The 21,923-nt window shown below is 42.5% G+C and overlaps 1 protein-coding gene across 2 annotated transcripts; it reads left to right on the top strand.

The window, feature by feature from the left end:
• Positions 1 to 397: 397 nt before the first annotated feature.
• Positions 398 to 20,271, top strand: BCL7A (BAF chromatin remodeling complex subunit BCL7A). Of its 2 annotated transcripts, none has more exons than XM_036393295.2 (6): positions 398 to 604; positions 8,315 to 8,396; positions 11,073 to 11,169; positions 13,008 to 13,175; positions 15,721 to 15,842; positions 16,664 to 20,271. In XM_036393295.2, the coding sequence occupies exons 1-6, from the start codon at positions 513 to 515 to the stop codon at positions 16,733 to 16,735; spliced, it is 633 nt and encodes a 210-aa protein (XP_036249188.1). In that variant the 5' UTR covers positions 398 to 512; the 3' UTR covers positions 16,736 to 20,271. The 2 variants fall into 2 exon arrangements, with proteins under 2 accessions (XP_036249188.1, XP_036249189.1); XM_036393296.2 differs by lacking the exon at positions 398 to 604 and adding an exon at positions 4,663 to 4,771.
• Positions 20,272 to 21,923: the final 1,652 nt, after the last annotated feature.

The following is a 21,923-nucleotide window of genomic DNA, read 5'->3' on the forward strand; positions in this document are numbered from 1 at the left end:
TGAGCTCGGTGGAAGTGGGGAAAGAACGTTGTCTTGTGCTCGCTCCGGCGAACACTCGAGGAAAAACAGCCACGGGAGCTCTGGAAGCCGCGCGCGCGGGGCCGGCGGCCGCCTCCGGATTCTCCCCCGCGCGGGCTCCTTCCCGCCCGGCACCTCCTCCGCAGGTCCCCGCCGGGGGCGGCTCGCTGTGCCCGCGGCTCCGCGGTGTCCCCTCAGCCGCGACAGCCGCGCGGGGGTCGGAGCCCGCTCCCCTCCCTCACGGCCCGGCCGCTCTTCCCGCCACCCGCCGTCCCCTCACGGCGCCCGCCCCTCCCCTCCCCGCCGGCCCCGCGCGTGCGCGGAGCGCGGGCCCCGCCGGGCGGGCGGGCGGAGCCGAGCGGAGCCGCCGAGCGCAGCCGTGCCGAGCCCCGCGCAGCCCCGGCATTGTGCGGGCGGGCGCCCCGACACACGGACCGAGCCGCCGGCCGCGCCGAGCGCCGCGTTCCCCGCCGAGCCCGCCGCCCCCCAGCAGCATGTCGGGCCGGTCGGTGCGGGCCGAGACCCGGAGCCGGGCGAAGGATGATATCAAGCGGGTGATGGCGGCCATCGAGAAAGTGCGCAAATGGTGAGCGGGCCGCGCCGCGCCGGGACCCCGCGCCCGCGTCCCCCGCCCCGCGCCCCGCGCCGGCCCCGCGCGGGTCCGGAGCTCGCCGGCGGCCGCGGGGGGCGGGGAGCCGGCGGCACCCAGCAGCCATTTCGCTCCGGCGAGTCACATGAAGGCGGCGGCGGCGTGTGAGGGCGAGAGGCGGCTCCATTGTGCGGCCGAGCCCCCTCCCCGCCGCCCCCCGCCGCTCCCCGCGGACCCCGGCCCGCCGCCCCTCGCCGCGGGTCCCGGGCCGGGCGCCACGGGCATGGGCGGGCGGCAGGGTCGGGCCGGGCGCCTCCCGCCGCCGGCCCCTACAAAGGGCCCGAGGAGCGGGCCCGGGGAGGCTCCGCCGCCCGCTCTTCTGGGTGGAAATAGTGCTCGGAGAAGTGTCCTGGAAAAAAAGAAAACACATTAAGAATACTCCTGTGAAGCTCCCGAGAGTTTATTTTTTGCCGTTGCCTGTTTGTGTATTGATTTTACCTCCCAAGTTCCCGGGCTTTGCGCGTAAAAGCGCAGCGAACCCGAGCGCGATCGTCTCCCACCGACGCTCCGGGAGAGAGCGCGAAGTGCCCCTGGAACCTCTCGTAAATCATAAAATTAAAGGTTATTCCCCGTGTGAAATACGTTCCTTTTGTTAGGCCTTCAACGCGTTTTTGGCATTTCCCCGCTTTTGTCTTTTTTTCCTTGCTTTTGTTAGAAAAACCCTCACGAGGTGTTTAAACAATACAGTACGGCGGTCGCCGCCGTGCTGTGCATGGTCGGTCCGGGGATTTGGGATGGCATAAAGAGCGGTGCCGGTGTGGCTCAAGAGTGAATCTTTCTTCCAGCAAGTTGGCTGAGGCTGTTCAGCAGTCTCTGTGCATGTATCTTAAAATACTTTCTTTAAACATTTGGAATCCACGGGGAAATCCCTCGCGTTATTGTTACTGTTCATCCCTCAGCTGGTTTGCAGCTTTGAAATCAAGGGGACACTTCTATTGTCCTCCTTGGCTAACGCTTTGTTTTCGTTAAAAAAAGAGCAAAATACAGAGTCGAACGTGTTCGTATTAGGGTGAAATGGATTGTTAAGTTTTAAATGGCCTTGAGCACACGAACGGGCCCTTTGGCGTGAGCCGGACAAAGAATCGGGACGTGTGTCCAGGAGCGCCGGGCACGGGATGGGGATTTCAGAGAACCCGGCCTTTGTGTGGGGAGCCGGAGCAGCCCCAGCTCCGCAGCTCGGGTGCTTTCAGGAACTCTCTTCTACTCGGGTGTTGTTTTTAAGTGCAGTTTGCTGACTGCTGGGCCGGCTTTGGAAGGTCAGAACAATGTGCAGCGGTGTGACAGGACTTTTGTTCCAGCCGGAGCGTGCTTGGATGTGTGGGACTGTTCTGGCTGTAGGTATTTCATTCATGAGCGCAGCACGCTCCCTTTGAATCCTGGTTTGTGGAATTCAGAGAGGAGTAGAGACAGAAGCTTGGCCATTCAACAAAATACCTAATTTTTTTTTTTTTCTTGGCAAGGACTCTCTGCCATCATGCCAGTTGCTATGGCTCTTTCTGTAAAACAGAAATCTTATGGTATAAATAGATTTCTCTACATTTTAACCTTCACGATAGACAACTTGGCTATAGAGGGTTCCTGTATAGTCATGCAGTGTTTCTGTTGATTATTGTCAGAAGTATCGATACAACTTTTTGTGGAAGTATTTACATAAAGCAATTTTCTTATTTTTTAAAGGAATCATAATTTGAAGGTGAATCTCATGGTTACCCCCCTCCACCTGCAGTCAAATACAGTGGGAAATTAGCTAGAGAGATTCTGTGTTTTGTGGTTTCAGTGTTTTGAGAAGACTTGGCTTGTTAAATTGAACTTTCCACACTGGCAATTCCTGCATCTTCAGAAGAGCCACATCGGCAATTTCCAAGTGTGCAGTTTCATTTGCATAATGGGAGCAATTTGTTGCCATCCACAGCTCTTCTGTGGAAACGCAGCCGCTGAAAATTAAAATACCTTGTGTCCAGCATTTCCTAGAACAGAGTTTTGTGAGACTTGTGTGCTCGGAGCAGTGCGTGCCAGGGATGGGCAGGGAGGCAGATGAGGCTGTGGACTTATCCGAGGGGACGGTGGCTTTATCCAGGCATTGTCCACCTGGGCAGGTGTGCAGCACCTTGCTGGGCCTGCTGCTCCTAAATCCCTGTGCTGCCACGTCTGTGAATGTGCCTGCTGGAAGGCAGCTTCCGTCAGGCAGACTTTGTTCCTCAGGAAATCAGTGTTCCTGGACAGCCAGCACTTGGATGCGGATCCCCTGTTTTCCTGCCCATTCACGGAGCTCGTGGCACTTCTGGTTATTGCTGGAACTTCGTAGTAAACAGTGAAATTGTTACATTTTTATCTTGAGATTACTGTAACCTTATCTCCTTTGTTTAAACCACCATGAATGAGCATCTGTTTTGGAAAACATGCAGTACGTGGCTTACAGAATACATGGTTGCCTTGTGTTTGTGTGGCAGAAATGTTAAATTTCCACAGTAAGAGAACAGTTCTACCTTTCTTTAACAGTACTTAAAATTCTTCTGTCAGTCTATTTTAAAAAATCCTCTGAGATTATTTTGTCTCAATAAACGGTACAGGATTTTTCTTTTTGTCTTTAAAGGTTGATGGGTACATGTAGATTCCAAGTGGGCTCTCAAGAAGAGAGGGGCAAAAACTATTGTGCCCTCAACCAGCACTAGAAAAATACTGAAGACACTCTTGGTTTGTGTCAAAGTCTGATTTATTAAATGAAGAAAAATACAGACATCTACTGAGACAAGGAATGAGCAGGAGGAAAGCATAAGTGGTAGGATGTCTTGGGAGGCAGTGAAATAATTTGCATGGGTACAGAGCACTGCTGGACTTTAGGACACGTAAGGACTTTAGGACAGCTGTGCAGACACGTAAGGATGCAGGTCTGGAATACGTGGTGAGGATAGGTAACCCTGGCTTTAGAGAAGGCACCAGGAATCAGGAAATCCCACTGTGTTGCCTTCCCTTGAATTGCAGTATTTCTCAGGAGTCCTTTGACCCTTTTCTGACCCATCAAAGCCCTGATCTGTCAGGTGATAACACCTTAGGAAGAAGAGGTGAACCTGGACAACTGGTGAAAGTACCTGGAGAAAGTTGAGGGGAAAAGTGCCCACAGTCTGTTTTACCTGGTGCCATTGGCTGGGATCCTGAGCTGTGGCTATTTAGGATTTCTAGGCAGTGCTGCTGTAGCTTTTCTGTTCACTGTCTCCATTCAGACTTGCTAAAATGCTTTTGTGTGGTATGTAATGCTCTGAGATTGAGTTTCTGCAGGTTTTGCTGCTCGTGCCTCCTCAAATAGGCTTTCTCTGAAAAGGAGTCATGGCACAGAGCTCCTTGACAAGATGTCTTTGGAAAAGGCTGTTTGCTACCCCCAGATCACCTCCCTGCTTTAGCCTGTCTGTGGTGGGTTTTCTCCTAAGACTGTAGTTCAAGCAGTGGCAGCTGAAGTAAAAATACCAAGTCTATGTGCAGGAATGCACTGGAGTTCTGTAGTGGCCCAAACACACTGTTACCATGCTTGAATTATAATACCTTTCTTTTTTTCTTGCTTGAATTATTTCTCTTGACTTCAGTGGGAGCTGAAGGTGGAGTTTTGACACGTGTGAGCCATGGTTCTGTCTGCTTGAGCAAGGTGCCTGTGGCCAGGTGGAACCAAGCAGGGCTTGCTTTAAGCCACATGCACATTACAGGGGGCTCCCCAAATGTGCTGTACTTAGATAAACCCAGAGAGAAGGTCCCTGTGAGCACATGTCCTTGTCCAGTCTCTCTGCATGGCATTCGATTGGATTTGCAGCCTGTTCAATAAACACCATGTGTGTTTGGGGCTCCTTCACGTTAGTCACTAGACAAACATCTACTCAGCGGTAGGCGTGCTCGGAAAAGCAAGCCTACGCTTCAAAAAATCAGTTTTTGTGCATCTGACAGCACTTTTTGTGTATAATAATGGCATATTCTTTCCCATCCCCTTTCTCTTTTGCTTGATCCCACAGGGAGGTCATAATTCTGTGATTTTCACCAAACTCTGTTGCAATGCAAGTGAGTGTGATGTGATAAATTCAGCATTATGACGTCACTTCGTGATCACCAGCAGAAGATGGGGTATGTGGGAGCAAATCCGTGTGTAAATGCAGCTCACTGTGATGAATGGTAGTCATGGGAAAAGGCCAGACAAGTGGGAAAGCCTTTCTTGAGTGATATATTGGCAGTAAAGGCTTTCTGTGTCTCTGCCATCAAATGTTTCTGGCACTCACTGCTGCTGCAGAAGCTGCCTTGACACTTTCTGTATAAGTGTAATATACACTGTTGTGTTTGCTCACCCATATATTACTTTTACACGTGGAATCTGATGTTCATCTGTGGAGCTTTAGTGTTATTAAACAAAGTATAAATATATTTGAGAGTCTTGGATTATTTAGCATGGGGAATTGGGTATATAATGATGTAAGTTCTGAGATATTAGTATGCCTCAGGCATAAGCACTGAAGAAGTGTTGATACTAATGGTTACCCTTTGTACCCTTGGCTGTCTTTAAATGCTGTGCAGATATAGTTTAGAATTTAAAAATGCTTTTACACAATTTCAGAAAAATGTAAAGGTTTGTTTCTGTTGCACTGATTAGTTTCTGAATTTACTATAACTAAAATATCGAAGATACTTCTCAGTGTGGAAGATTAAAAGAAAAAATATTATTGTATATATTTCATTTTCTGTTGTTACTCCTGAGTCATTCATGGAGAAACAGGAGAGCTTTGAAAACAGGCAAAATGGGTTTTTTTGTAAAACTGTGGAGTTTATCAGTTAGACATGGACAAGTAAAGTTGAATATTGCCATATTTTTAGCCTGATAAAGTGTCAGGTTGATGGTGTTCCATTAGCCATCTTTTCCAGTCCAACAGTCAACACAGAGACCAACCTACAGAGACTGACAGGGATGGTGCAATTACAGATACTGCTCAGTCATCACTTATCAAAGGTGGAATTGAGTGATGGGGGCGGAATTCTGGTCAGGACCGTGGGGTGGGTGGGTGCAGCAGACAGGAAAACAGGTGAAGAAACTGTTTAAGGTTTCACAACAGACTGAGCACAAGAGTTCATGAGTTCCTCATTCCTGTTCCATCACTGGGCCAGTGAGGATCCTCTGTGATTTGTGCAGCCCTCCCCAAACTCGCTGCCCTGGGCAGCACCAGTAAATTGTCATTTCTCCCTGAGTGAAAAGGAAAGTCCCTGATCAGCAGGTTGGGACGGCGTCTTTGCACAAAAGATTAAAAAGTGACTGTTCAGAGTAGAAGTGGGTTTGGGGTTTTTGTTTGCTTGTTTGGATTTTGGGTTTTGTTTTGAAATGGTAAGGCAGTAAGTATTACAGATAATATTCTAAGCTTAATTTGCAATGAATGTCATAAATCTTGAAATGATTTTACCCTGTTGATCTTAAATGTCTGAAAGTCATTGCGTTTCTTTGTTAACAAATTTGTGTTTGTGCTGCCAATGCTTTTATTAAGTTTTAGAGGAGGTTGTCTTCTTTTTTTCCTTATTAATAATTTCATGGTCTTAACCTGTCAATACTGTAAATACTTACACAAGTAAAATATTTGCATAATAGCACTGTGATGTTTGGTTTTCTTTTTAGCCATAGGTTTGCAGGACTGGGATGTTGGTGTACTTCCATCACAAAATATTCTTATTCCCGTTGTTGTCTGAATTACTGTGTATTGAAATCAGTTAAAAAATCCCTAGAGCTGAGGGTTATCAAAACTTAAAGTGGTAAGAAGCTCAGAAGAGTTAAAATGTCAGGGCTAACTTTAATACTAGAAGGAAAAAGTTACTAATATAGGTTTCCTCCTGTGTTCTACAGTCTGTCCAGTGAAGATGCTGTGTGAGGCTGCTTTGAGATGCTAACAGGTATCTTGAACTTTTGGTTTTCCAGTGCAGCATCTCTAAGTAATATTTTGCTGTAGGAAAAGACTAAAATCTTGATTTAAAAAAAAAAAAAAATAGCATTTATTCACCTCTCCCCACACCCAAAACAAAACCTCAGTTGGTTTTATTTCCATAATTTCAAAGGTTTTCTTAAGTAGAAATAAATCTAATTTGTCTTGTGTCCTTAAAAAACCCCAAATTATATCATGATCATCTCTTCACAATTAAGTATGCTCTCATTATTGACATGCCCTCATCTCCACTGTCATTTTTATCGCATGTAGAGCTCCAAATTAGAGTGAAATTGGATTTTGACATACTTTAGCCACCTAGTGTACCCAAATGGCTGTGTCTAAACACATTGGGGGAACACTGCTCCATGAGGAGCAGTGGGAAAGAAATGAATTTGAAATAGTTTTGGACTTCAATTAAAGTATCATTATGGACAGAGCCAAAATATATCAAGTAGTCATATACAGTTTAGCTTTGCTTTTGTTCTTAATTAAACAAGAAAATGCCTCTTCTAAAGGAAAAATATAAGATTGGCTTTGGTAGCTAAAACAAATAGTCAGGAGGATGTTTGTGACATTTGTACAGTGGGGCTGCTTTTGATTCTGGAGGCCCTTTCTAAAAATGGACCTATCACATATATGTAAATATATATATTTGGAGTCACATCCAGCTTCTCCCATCCTGCAAAGAGCATTTTTTTATTTTTTTAATCTATAACTGGATCCCAAATCTATTATTTAAATGTTTATGGGAAAAAAAAACAATCCTGAGATCTCATGCCAAATTAATTTCAGATGTTCCTGAATATTTAATGGAATCGGTCTTTGTTGTTAACTTTTAATCGATCCATTTGCAGAGCTGCATTGCAAACCCAGGAACCAGCAGTGGTAATCTGTGACCTGAAAACTGATCCCAGAAACGTGATGAAATTTCTCTGGCATTGTGGACCTTCTTTAAAGCCCTGATGTGCAGAGCTCAAGGAGTGCATCCCTCAGCTGAGCATCCCTCTCCACCCCAGCCCTGGGAGCCCCGAGGCAGAGCCACCCTGCAGCCACATTTCCTTCCCCTTTTGTCACCATTGAGGCTGGCAGGGTGTGCACTGAGCAGCCCAGGCTCTGCTTTCCCCTCTCTGCCAGGCTCAGCCTTGCTTTTCCCCAGAGCTGGGCTCTCATTCTGCACCACGGCACTGATTGCTCCCTGTGAGGCTCTTGGTCCTACAGCTGGAATTGCAGAGCTGTCTGTCAGGGGTGTGGAGTGAGCATTAAATTGCCAGCAGCAAATTTCTGCCCCCCAAATAAACCTCAGATGGTCAAAATGCATCTAGATTTCTAATCCCATTAAACAGCTTCATGATAATCAAAACACGCTGGTCTGTCTAAACCCTCTTCTGCTGTCTAGAAACTTAAGTGAAAATTGTAGGCATTAAATCTGCATTTTCAATTGCTGTTCTTCTTAACTTTATCTTTAATCCAGATCTTATTACTGCTACTGCAGTTACTCACCCAGTCAAGTAACAGCCCTGAGAAATCTGGAGGTTAGCAGTGCTCTAGCAAGTTGTGAAATGCAAAGAACAATTTGCACAATGCAGTGCTAAAGACGATGTAATAGAGATCATCCTACTTAATAGCCTGTTTAAATTCTTGACAACTTACAATAGTAGATCACTCTCCTCTGAATCTGAAGTGTAACTTCTCCTGCATTGTAATTTTGTAGGGAGAAGAAGTGGGTGACAGTTGGCGACACATCCCTAAGGATTTACAAATGGGTACCAGTAACAGAGCCTAAAGTGGATGATGTAAGTATCCTGCAGTATCTTGCTTTTTCCAGATGTACGTGCTCCTGTTTAGGCAAAGTCAAAAGAAATACTCTTTGATTTTCATTGAGCCTTTAAGCTAAGACTGGTGTGGGTCTTGCAAGCTCCAGGGGGGTGTTGATCTCTACAGCAAGTGATGTGGATGGGTGAGTGTGTGACAGTGCCCCTGGAGTCAGCTGGGATCAGTTCTCAGATAACTGTTAGACATGCAGCTGGAACTGAGCTTGAAACCTTTCTCTGACTAACTGGGAGGCAGGGAGGGAAAGTTATGGCATGGATTATTTTTCCCCTCTTTCTGCCTGGTGATTTAAAGAAGGCAGCTGGTTTGGAACGGGGCAGGGAACATATTCTATGTGTGCATCACTGCTCAAAACCAGGTGGAAAACATTTGACATGACTGTAGGAATATCCTGTGGAGCTGGGATCACTTCTCTTAAGATGTCCAGCCAAATAATACAGCAGCACATGCTTCTGTTGTCATGTGTGCTTTCTCTTGATAAATGTTCTGTCTGTGCATCCTGTTTATGTTGTGTGCACTGTTTGTGTGGCGTAAAAATAAGGGTAAAAATCAAAGTTGATAGGACTTACAAATTGGTTTTTAAAATGATCGCTGCTCTCATCATAGAAATTGTAATATTGTGGTAGAGAGAACACTAACCCATGATACCACAGTAAATTAATTACACAATAGAAAACATATGCCAAGTTTGGTACTCTTTCCTTGGTCTGTCATGTGCTTTTACTTTACCTGAAATATGAGTGAAGGCCTATTTGGAAGAAAACTTCTATATTAAAAGACACTCTCATGACCTTGTCTCACTCAGACTCCAAATTTAAGATCTATTTTTTTTATAGGATTGCTTTAACTGAGTTTGTTTCTTTCTATGCTTTGGTTGTCCCACAGATTCAGGGACTGTCAGTGTTGTGGTAAACCTCAGGGGTTCTTCCAGTGCTTGGGCAGCATCTCTCTGAAGTTCCCCCTTGGGAATTGGGAAACCTGTCCATTCTTTCTAGTTGTCAAATGTTTGGTCTTGATTTTATTATTTATAGTTCATAGTGGGGGGAAATTGTGCTGTCTGTGTGAGAGGGAGTGCAGGGTTTAGGATATTTAGGATCAGAGCTTCTGGCAGTTTTCCTGCTGTTCAGCTGTGCCTGCAGGATGGGCGCTGTGGGACTTGGAAACAGAATTTCTAAGTGAGCTTCTGGAGGAATTTTCAAGGTCACTGCTACCCAAAGTCAGGTTCTCTATTATGAAGAATGGGTTTATATAATGGTTTCCATGTGCAGAGTTTAATTGTGTTTTCTAAGCCATCATCTCTAGGTTGAGGCTCCAGATTTGCTGAAATTGGGACACTTAGTTTAAGACCAGTTACACTGGTGTCCTACAGTCGTGTTCTTTTTATTTCAAGTAGAGCTTGTTGTGCAGCTGCAGTTGTTTCAGGCTTGATGTTGGCAAGGTTTCTGTCCTGCTTCTCTGAAAGTTCTCACAAATCACCCAAGCACGTAGATTTTATGTAAATATAATTTATTTAAGTAAATTATCCCTACCTGGTATATAAGTACCAGGAGGGGATAATTTTGTCTATTAAATTTTGTTGTGGACATCTTTTTATATTTAATTTCATCCATTCTGAAGGACCAGACAGTAGATTTGCTTTTCACTAAAATAGAGAGTGGTGCCTTCCCCTATTTCAAGTGGAAGTTGTCTTTGATTTTGGTGAACAGAAATTAAATTACTTCCCCCCTCATGTGTTGCTCCTTAGACACTTGGACATTTCTCTGCACTACAATTAGCTCGGCTCTTCCTCCTCCTGGTTGTGGAAGGCTGTTCTGGAACCTCACCACTCTGATGGTTGAACCTCTTTAAAAAACACCTGTCAGCTTAAATTGCTCACAGTCACATTCGGTGTTTCTTTTGTGGCAAAAGTGTCCCTTTTACCTTTAAAAAGCAACAAAACCAAACCTGAGAGAGATCATGACCCCTCTGACCTTTCATTTTGCAAAGGTAAAGAATTCCATGTGATCTCACCTCTGTTTCATGCATCAACAAATAAAATGTGTTCTTCTCTAAGTAAAAATACAGTTTAGAAATAAGCTTAATAATTAAAATAGAGAGGAAAATCCCTCCAGATGTCACTTGTTGAGTTTTTTCTGCAGTCTTAGACAGTATTTGATTGTGGTTCAGTTCCTTCCCTTGGAGGATGGTCTCTCTCCAAAAGGGTGGGCTCAGGGCATTATTCCTGGAGCAGGCTCTGAATGGTCTCCTCAGCTGCAGGATCTCCACAAGCAGTGCAGCTGCCTCTTTTTCCTGTGAGTCTGATTACGTCACCTCCTCATTGCAAATGCTGCATCCCTGAGCAGGCACAGATTCCCCAGTGATGGATGCCACGGTCCCTTCCTTTGTTTTCATCTGGGAGCAGGTTGGGACCCACAGCTCATGCAGGCCTTGTGCTCTGTGGTTTGGGTCAATCTGATTTTTCTTAATCCATCCTTGAGTTTTAATGAAGAAACAGCATCAGTTGTAGAGGAGGAGGGGGTTTCAGTTGAGGTTGTGAGCTGTTCTTGCAGAGGTGCTGACTGGGGAGGGTTTTACACAGCAACCTGGATTTCTCTGCATGGCTGCAGTCTCATGAGTGTGTGGTGCCTTTTGTTTTTCAGAAAAATAAGAATAAGAAAAAGGGCAAAGATGAAAAGTGTGGCTCTGAAGTGACCACTCCAGAGAACAGCTCCTCCCCAGGGATGATGGACATGCATGGTGAGTGGGAGGTCAGGCCCAGTTCCCCTCTTACACTGCTGTGAAGGTGTAAACCAACAGCCTCAGATCCTCCTCTGCTCTGATGGATGGACTTGAATCAAAATGGAAAACACCATCAGATACTCACTTGGTACCTTGGACTTCTCTTCTGTGGATGTACTAACAGTTGTTTATATATGGGCTATGAGTGTAAGGGGAAAAATTTGTTAGAGGAGTTAAATATAAAAATAAAATTAGAAATATCTACCATTCAAAGCACTGCACTCAGGTGCAGTAATACCTCAACAGAGTTTGTTGCTTGAAGAACCAAAAATCCTCCAAAGGCTCAGTGGGACCTACTATAATTTAGGCAGGTTTTGTACTTATTAACTCTCTTACTGATGAAGGTCAAGAGAATTCTGCAAGAGCCAAGGAAGCAAGCTCAGGTTCCGTGGTGCCTTCCTTCTGCTGCAGCTTGAGAAATTAACTGCTCAAGAAAACACTTTTTGTTTGCCAGTCAGGCACTATGAGGTCAATTTTATTTCACTTTAATTTTTTTTTTAAATGTGACTTTTGAGTGTTAGCCTGGTGTTTATTACAGAGCAGCTTGCACAGCTCAGCTCTGCTTCAGGTTTTTACCTTCTGGGTGTTTGGATAACAATTGTGGCTGAGAATGCAGCACTGTTTGAGCTGATAAGAGAGGATCACTTTTTAGTGGGTTGTGAATTTTCAATTTCAGTTGTATTTGCATTTGTGCTGCCTCATGGTTGCTTTTTGCAGGCTGACAGCAAGTGGGGTCTTGCAGTTAGAGGAATGAGCAAGGGTTTTGCAGGTCTGGATTAATTTTTCATCTATTTCAAGCCTTTTAACTTTTGGCTTGTCAGATAATTTAATTTTTTAAAGTCTTGATTCTCCCATCCATGAGGTGAATGTACTACTTGCTTTTTTATCACTATAACCTGTGTTTTTAACTGTACAATTTCACACTGTACAATTTTGTGATAAACTTAATCTGAATTGACTTCAGGCTGCTCTGGAGAGAGGTGGTCCCAGCAGCAGCTCTGTGTTCTGAAGTCCTTTGGATGTAAAGGTTGTACAGATGCAGAGGGAGGTGGATTGACTTGTATTCTAGTAATTTAATTCATAATATTTTGCAGGGTGAGTTTTCTTCACGGAGCAGGAACTTCCCTCTTGGTTATCCAGGGATGTTGGTCTGGCTTAAAGGAAGTTGCACCCCAGTGCTTTGTGTAAAATAATAGCTGAGCTACTTAGACCACTGTCACGGGCAGAATAATTCCTGTTAACTACAGATCTGTGCTGCAGAGGATTACTGGGATCCAAGCCTTGGAGGGCTAGAGAATATTCTGGACAATGATCACTTAGAAACTGTTGATGTTGGGGCTGGATGTTACATTTCACCTTGAAGGGGTTTTAGGTTGTTGGGGTTTTTTTGACCTTCAGGACTCAATTCAAAAATATCTGCTTATCTGAACGTTGGAGTGATGGGTATTTGGAAATTGCAGCATGAACTGGCTCAGCCCTGTGTTATATGAGACTGCCACTTTGGTTGATCTGGTTTACTCATATTTCAAAATTCTGGGTTCTTTTGCATCAGATCTGAGTAAAACACTGTTTGTTTTAATGTATAAAATTAGAATTAGATTTTTAGTAGCTGCTTGAAAACTCCTTAGGCTGGTGTGGAAAGAAGTTGGATGTGTGGTGTGAGTCTAAATGATTGGACTTGATCCCTAATGAGCTAAATTATATCACGTGTTATCAGGGAATAATATGGAAAAATTAAGGTGTGCTTTGTATCTTGTCAAATCAAACTGGGTTGGTTTTCACTCTTCTGTTCACAGATGACAATAGCAACCAGAGTTCAATAGCTGATGCTTCTCCAATAAAACAGGAAAACAGCAGCAATTCCAGTCCAGCCCCAGAGCAGAACTTGGCAACACAAGCAGACGGCACTGAAGTCAAGTCTGACGAAACTCAGGCAGAGGCAAAGGAGCAGCCTGGTTCAGAAGGTGAGCTGGGAGGGCCATTTGGAAGCCAAACAAAAAAAGTTATCTTTTAGTGTGTTATTTATTTGCTTATCTACTTTAAGACTGGAAAATAATAATTGGAAAGAGATGGTTCCTGAATTCTCGGCATTTATGTGAAAATGGGCTGTAATTTCTCTGACCTGCTGGTGATCTTTCATACAGCTGGAAAGGTCACACTGACATTCAGGAGTCTTTTCAGAGAGAAACAAACAAAATACTGGTTTATTGTTCTCAAATCTCAGTCTTGAAAAAATAAATAATTTAAAATCATCTTTGAAATGGCTGCTACCATGTAATCACACAAGTCCTGGAAGGTATTATTAGTTTGTGTAGATCTCTGGAAGTTGATGCCTTACTGTGACAGGAAAATAGAGGTGAGATACTTTAAAATTACTTTTTTAATTTTGTAAACTATAATGCAAGCTTTCTTTTCTCTTAATCCTGCTTGCTACTTATTCACAAGTTAGCTCTGAGTTCTGTCCTAATTTTCTGAAAGCACTACAAGATTCTATTGCAGTTGTGGACAGATTAAAAATACATGTGGGTTAAGGGATTGTTCTGACCCTCACTCTTTCAATGGTATTTTGGGTAATTGAAACATGCTCTGTATTTATATTCTTGGGAAGATAACTTTCTTTGTCCTATTATAACAGATAAAAGATGTCCTTAACACCATTCTAACGATTTGCTTGCAGAATTCTTCCCATACCAAAGCAATTAAATTATGCCCTCCTGATTTAGTTCTTCACTCAGTAGCTCCACTGACCAACTTAAATTTAGAACTTTTATCTTGGTAATGCCAGAGTGCTCAAATATGTTAAGTGTTGTCATTTTTAACTGGGGTTAAAATTTGACAAAAGAACCATCACCAAATTGGAATAAATCAGAGCAAATAATACCTCCACTTGCATATTTGGTCACAGTAAAGAGAAAGGATTTACTCCTTGGTCTGATATTGTCTGAACCTGCCTGTGTGAAGCTGTTGCATAGCATTGCATGTTCCCCTGGTTAAATTTAAGTTCAGGGAAAATCTTACCAAGTGTTCTGGATTGAGAGCCAGGTATTGTAAAATGAAAGGGAGACATAATAGCAAAAATTTCCTGTTATTAATGCAGGGGTTTTCAGTTGGTTAAATGCTGTGTTAAACAATTTATTAAACATTTATCTACCTTGTTGTGATCAGTCAGAGCCCTGCAGTTGGGACATTATTCAGCTGGACAGGGTTAATGACCTCATCTATCCCATGTTACTCCACTGAAATGAGGGAGGTTCCTCCAAGCCACTTTGTGTGGTCAGAAATGCTTAATGAGGAATAAAACAAAACAGGTGGATTAAAGCATTCTGCTGTGTGAACAAGTCCTGCAGGCATTGGAATAGCTTGAGGGTTGGTGGTTTCAGGCATGGATCTCCTTGGCCAAAGGTCAGCAGCAGCTGAGTGTCTCATCAGGAGCAGCTGGAAGAGAACAGCAGTGATGAGCTGGGGCTGGATTTGTCACAGGGAGATGAGGACATGGCCAAGTGCTCCTCAGCTCAGTGGGGGCTGAGAGATACACAGCAAAAATCAAAACTCAGATTTCTTTGGACCCTTGGGCCTTGTTTCTTTATCAGCCTGAAGATGCTTTTTGGTGAGACTTGGACAGGAAGAGGATTCTGCCCAAGTTCACTGAATGTGATCTTTGAGATGCTCATGATGGGCATCACTTTGTCTGGAATTCAGAAATGCTTGTGATGCTTTTTATACAGTACACAAAATATCCATTACTCACTGGTTCTGGCATCTTCATTAACCAAAACTGTCCAGCAATTTTGTTTGATCTTTCATTTCTCTTCATATGGAATAAATTCATATAATCTTTGGGTCAGGGATCTAGAAATACATTTTGCAGGCCCCTGTCCCCTGTTTAAATAAATGGGTTCTTTAACCTTGAGTCTCTAAGTCTTGCTTTGAGAGAGGGAAGGGTTTGAAAAAACAACCAACAAACAAAAAAACTCCCCAAACAACCCAAAACCCAGTGAAAGCTGGAAGCAAGTAACAGCTATAATAGGTTTGAGGAATTCTTCACACCTGTCCACCAGAATTAAAAATATAGTGGTTAAGCTAGTTAGCTGAATTTCTAAAGCCTATCTCAAATATCTTATCAAGAAAAAAAAAATTATACAGGTTTCTAGATCCATTAGTTGTATCACTTCAGCCTTTTGCTTCTGGTTTGAAGGAATTCCCTTGCAGGCCAGACTGGTTTGCTGAGGGCTCTTTGAGGCTGTGCAGGAGCTTGGCTCCCTCTAGGGTCTGATCCCAGGGTCTGTGCTCCAGCAGCAGGAAGGAAAAACTCAGGCAGCAGCTGGGTTGTGATCCTGGAGTTTGAGCTTAATTCATCATCTTTAGACACTTCTTATGTGTGTTTTCATGAAAGGTTACAATGTGGGTGAAATGGATGTGCTGGGGGATGTTGCTGATGGGAAGATATCCTGGAAAGCTCCTGCTGAAAGCTTTCATCTGTTTGCTTAAAATTATTTCTTGCCATTTCAGATACCTCTGATGAACAGAATTCACAGTCTTCAATGGAAAATTCCATGAATAGTTCAGAGAAAGCAGAAATTCAGTCCTCTGGAGAAAATGATTTAATCACAGAGGCATCTAAAAACTCTCAGGTAACTTTAAATGCAATAGTCTGATTACATGGATCTTGGAAAAGTTTATTTTTACTTAAAAGCAAATATAAGGAGGACAGTTGTGTATTTCCATTAATTTCCAAAGTGAGGACAGTAAAGCAGCTGTAGAGTATTAAATGTGCCTGTACCTGGTTTTGTGGTCCAGGTAACTGGCTGCTTGAATCTCACAGAATTGGAACAGTAAAACCAGATTGGTCTGATGGATTTCTTGATTTCTTAAACCAGACCATGTTTTTAAGTGAGTATTAACATTTTACATTAATAAATGCTTGGAACAAACCTACTGGACCCTTTGAGGACCATTTAGAAGTAGAACACCTTCTATAAAGGTAAATGTTTATGGCAGTTAGGAGAGTTAATTTGTGGATGTTTGGGTGTTTATTTACTCACTGAAACACTGAAAAATTCTGGGTGGGTGGGAGGAAGAAATGATCCTTGCAGTTGTGCCCTTCTCAGGGCTGGACAAGTGCAGATCCTCAGGCAGAGCCCTGCTCCTCCTGCTTTTCCTGTGGGTCCTCAGTTTCAGTGCACCCTCCATCGAGGCTGTTCCTTGGAATATTCACTGTGGGGTTTAGCCTGGAAATAGAATTTTGCTCCTTGTAGATGACAACAAGTGCAAAGATGCTGAGGTAAGATGTAAGTGGAGGAGTGATTTAAGGCAGCACTGGGACATGTTGTGGCATCCAGGGATGCTTTGGCTGGGACACATCACACGCTGGGGAATTGTTTGTTTGATGTTTGTGGTGCCTGAACTTCAGTGCAATGATAACGTGGCTGTTTTTTTTTTCCCCCTCATTAAGGACTCTGAAGGAGTGCCACCTTCTAAAAAGATGAAAGTAGAGGCTTCCCAACAAAATGTTGAAGAGATTTAGACTATAGATTTTTCTGGTCAGTTTTTATGTAAGGTACATCAGTGGGCTTAATTATAGAACAACCTTACTTAAGCATCTTCTCTTGGATGAGGACAGAACTCCTAACTTTTCAAGTTACCAAGCAAAAATCCAAGAAAGCCTAACAAAGGTTTAACTTCTCAGACACTGAAAACTTTTTCCTGTGAAACAAACATTGAGAACTTTTAAGTTACTGTCTCTGAATTGGTTGGAGTAAACAACTCAGGAGGGGTCTACGCACTGTTTCTAAAGTCAAAATTACAATTATGTTGCTGCTGTATTTTTTTTTTCATTTCTCTATTTAACATTGTAAGATATTTAAGGATGGTACAGGTCAGGTATTAGCTTTCATGTGAAGTTCATTGTTCTGGCGTGATGTCTGCTTTTGTTTTGTGCCTTGTGTTCTGAAAACAGTGCTAACTTTTAAAAGTTGTTTTGCAACTGTCTCCTTTGCAAAGTGGCCTATGTTTGCATAATGCCATGTAGTAAGGCTTTTTTTTTTTTTTCTTTTTTTGTTTGGGGTTTTTGTTTCGTTTTTAAGTTTTAAATCCCTGGTGCTTAAATTTTTAAACAACTACAAATCAGGAAGCCATTTTCACTCTTGGAGTCCAAGGAGAAAAAGGAGCTTGATATTTTATTTTAGCAGCTATAGTGGAGATCTTTATTGAATGCATGGCATTCGCAACTGTAAATTTGGTCTTCTAAATACTTAACTTCATCAGAAGTTAACATGATCTGTTTACCATTTATAGTCCAGATCTGAATAGATATTCTAACACAGGCACTTAAAATACTTAGTATTAGGTCCAGATCTCTGTACTGGGTACAACTTGCTTTACAGGAAAGTTCCACTATGTACATAAATAGGATCAAAGGGATTGATGCACAGTGAGTTTATTTTCAATTGGTCTTTTTTGATATCATGTTTTCACTGAACTGGATTTCATTGTACTGTTTCATTATGAGATGTTTACTTCTATGTTCCAGGAAAACACTGTATTGTGGGGGGGGGGTTCCTTATTCTCTTTCAGCAAGTCTTGTAAATGAGCCTTGTTGTTTCCATAGTCCAGTTCCTAACTGCAGTTAGCAATGTTCCTTCTCTTCCAATTAACGTTGAAGTGTGCTTATGCTAACTGAACTCATGGAAAGGCACAAGGTGGGTGCAGCTCCCCTCAAATTCCTGGCAAGCAGAAGTGTGGAACCATCTGCATCAGGTCACGAGGGTCTGGTCTTCCAGTGGTATTTGTACTTCCAGGGAATAAGCCCTGATCTCCCACTTCCATGCACACACATCCATCCATGTGTCCATCCGTGCTGCTGGCTCGGGCCCTTGCTCTGTCTTCTCCTGCTGTGGGAGATGGAATTTGCAATTTCAAATATGATCTCACAGCTCTGGAAATGGTTGAGTGTAGTTTGTAAGCTGAAAAACTGTAAATACTTTTTTAGATGATAAAAAAAAAAAAATAAAAAAGAAGTTGCTTCCAGTTGATAAGGTTTTTTCATAAATTAGGTTTGTGAAGCTTATATAGGTCTGAATTCTCCAATAGTGAAAATGGCTTGCACTTAGACTACTGCATTACGTTTGCAATTACCACTTTATTAGGAAAATAATGAGGAACTGGGGGGAGGGAAAAGGGGAGGGAGGAGTGGGGAGCCAATACTGACCTTCCATAAGATGTTTGTAGGATTGAACCCCAAATAACCTATGACACTCAACTTTTCCTTTATGTTGAAATAAAACATTTTGGATTTTAACTGAATAAAATTTGATTGCAAATCATTCATGAAAACAGCGTGCTCCCTAATAAGATTTTGGGATTTCTGGTCTGATCATGAAGTCCATTAACATTCTGAAAATAAGGAAATGAGGAGCCAAAAACTGAATTTGCACAATATATGCAATGAAACGGTAGAATTCTCTCTTGAATTGTGTGTATGCCTAAAATGTGGATAACTGGTCCATGATGATTGATTTGTATGTATATTACATTCAGATTTAAGTGATATTTTGTGAGAAGTTCTATTGATATATTAAATGGGCAAATCTAGAAAGATTCAAACTTTTAAATATTTTTGATTTACTAACTTTTCATTATTCTTAATGCTAAAACAAAACAAATTGATGCCACCTTGGACAAGTAGTCATGTTTACTGATCCCTCTCTTCAGGTGCATCGCAGCAAGTTTTTAATTTTCATTTTGTAGAAATGTTTCCAAGGGAGTAAATAGACTTTTCATTTAGGAACTAATTCCTGTACTTTAGGAAGAAATAAAATATATAAATAGCACTAAAAATACCTCAAATTTTTCATTAGATAGAAACATTTATTGGCATTATTGACATCAACCAGCTTTAATTATAAACTTCCTTTTCTCTCCTGTGGCTTCTGCTCAGAACTGTTCATTGTTCTGTGGCTAACGAGACAAGGCATCATAACCATCTTCCTAGAGGCTTTATTTCTGAGGTAGAAATCCTTTATTTACAGCTTCTACAGAATGCATTCAGATCTTTTATTTTAACCAGAGATTCTAGTGACAACAGACAACTGAACAAGCAGATAGATTTGGGTTCCTTAGACCTGTTATTGTCAGTCTCTGAGGGAAGAGACTTTGACATTATCTGGTATGAAGAAATCCAAAATAGTGTATAAGACTGTTATTAGTCTTTTTTTGAAGTGCCTGATAACATTTATGGGCCAACGGATGTGATTGAACACATTTTAATGCCAGAAAGTACAGATGGGACCAAACCAGAACATGGAATTCAAATCGACTGAGGTTTGAAACCAGATCTAAATCCAGCTTTTTTTGGCTTGGACCTATCTCTACCCAAAACTTGTTTTATGAACTCACTGTAAAAGGGTTTATTGAAAGCATTGAGAGGTGGAGCAGGAGGAGAGATGTAATTTTTTTCAAGATGACTGAAAGTTCTCATACAGCTGATGTTTTAGAAATAGTGCAAATATCAAGAAGTGCTTCCTTGCTACAATGCTGAATGTTGGAGCTTCAGTTACAAATAAATAAATAAAATAAAATAACAAAAAATATGAAAAAAAAAAAAAAGAAACTAGAAGCAAGCAAGTAATTTAGCTGAGTTTGTGGAACACGTGGGAAGGCCTTCCGGATAATCAATTTACTCAGCCAAACATTTTATAGCAGAACTATTCCTTGGAATTTTTATGCTTGGGAAAGTAGTTGTTATACATTCCAAAAAGTGCTGGCACTTACAAAACAACAACAAAAAATAAAATCAACAAGGCAGTATAAAATATCGGTTTTGGGTGGCTATCTTCATACATAAGCATTGTCATGTTTTGGAATGTTCTTTATCTCTAAGGGCCTGTTAGAAGGTGTAAAGAATTTTGTTTTCTTCAATACCTAATCGTTTTCCATCTTATGATTTGTGTGTGTGTGTTGTACAGCAGTATAATTTTTCACTTATTTATTCCATCGGTAGTTATGGTTTGTACAATGTACAATGGTTTCATTTCAAAATAAAATAAAAAATCACAACATGAATGCTGTGTGAATAATTTTTATCAAGAAACCTAATCTGAGTTTGGTTCCTTTTGTTTTTTTATTTTTTTAATTTGCAATAAATTTCTGTTTTTATAAATGGTATTTTTAAATGTGCATTCTCTGGTGTTGTCTCATTTGGTAACGTATAAAATTATCCACCTTTGAGAAGTCCAAAGGTGTCTTGATAATTGTGTGGTGGGGCAGGGGCAGGTGGCGGTTGTAAAAACAAAAAACAGATATGACCAGTGTAATTACAGCAATCTGCAGAATAATTTGGTAATTTAAGATAATTCATTTACCAAATTCCTCGTTTGGTGCTCGGTTAATGTCTTGTGGTACCTTAAATTGGAGGGGGCAGGGAAGGCAGAGTGTGAAACGTGCTTCAGTTTGGAAACAAGCTCGAGTCCAATGATTGCAAGGGTAAAACCTCCTGAAGAGTTTTGGAAAGATTCTTTACATTCAAGATGGATATAAAGTGTCCAGCTTATTTTTAGTGTTCTGTCCCAAGGTGGCCTGCAGCCCCACAGGCAGCTGGACTGCTCTGCTGCCTCTGGCTCCCAGCGGGGCGAGCCCCAGCCTGCTCCCACCTTGGCTCTCTCACATTTACCGGGGTGCTCGTAACATCCTTAGCAGCCCCTTTAAACTCACTAACCTGGGAAGGAAACGGTTTGGTTTGGTTTTTTTTTCCTTCTCCAGATTAGTGAGTTAAACCAGGAGACACGTACCAAGGAGTTCCATACAGGGTGGAACTGGAGAGAGAGGCAAGGACAAGTAGAAGCAAGGCTGTAACTCAAGATGGGTCCCAGGAGGAAAGGCCTCTGAGCAGGTAAGGCTGGTGCCAGGGAGAGAGCAGTGGCAGCCTGGAGCAGGGCACGGCTGGAGGTTGTCCCTGTGGTTTCCTGGGAAGTTTTCCCTGTGGTTTCCTGGGAGCAGGATGGGCACGGCTGGGCTGGACTCCTGCACTCAGCCCCAGCCAGGCTCTGAGTAAGATCCCTTGAGCTCTTGCCCTCATCAGTATGGGAATGCTTATCTTCCTGTCTGTAGATTCGGGAGGATAATCTCACCACTAAGTGGTGTGGAATACACTGTGGGCTTTGAACAGCTCGGATGTCTCTGCTCACAGTGTGTATTACAGTTGAATTCCTCCTGTGCTAAAGGAATTGGTGGTGCTCCTTGAAAGAACATCATCAGAAGCTGATGGCCTGTGTTTCACCTTGAACTGTGGATTGATGTAAAACAGGAAGAAAAGGAATACTCAAAAAATGCTGTGGCCTCTGTTTCCCTGTGCCTCCTGGAGTTCCTTGCTGTGGAGCAGGAGAGGATCCCTGGCAGTCTTGAACTGTTACTGATCACCTAAATGCTCATCTTAAAAGGGAAAACCAAGAGGTCTGTCTCCAAAATTAAGTGGATTTATTTTAAATAATGCCCCTTTCCTTGCATCTAGCAGAAAAAACCTGAAACTTGTGTTGTAGCTTAAACCTGCTGCCCTTTCTTTAAATGATGGTGTACTTTGAACTCTTCCCAGAAAATTGTACTGCAACCTAATGGTTTTATTTTAACAAGTTACCTGTCTTTTCCTGCAGGAGGAAACACTGGCTTGCTTAGAATTTAGTGAGGTCAGTGTACAGGCTGTAGTTATGGAAATACTTTAT

Source organism: Molothrus ater, chromosome 18, assembly GCF_012460135.2.
Source record: "Molothrus ater isolate BHLD 08-10-18 breed brown headed cowbird chromosome 18, BPBGC_Mater_1.1, whole genome shotgun sequence".
Classification (NCBI taxonomy): Eukaryota; Metazoa; Chordata; class Aves; order Passeriformes; family Icteridae; genus Molothrus; species Molothrus ater.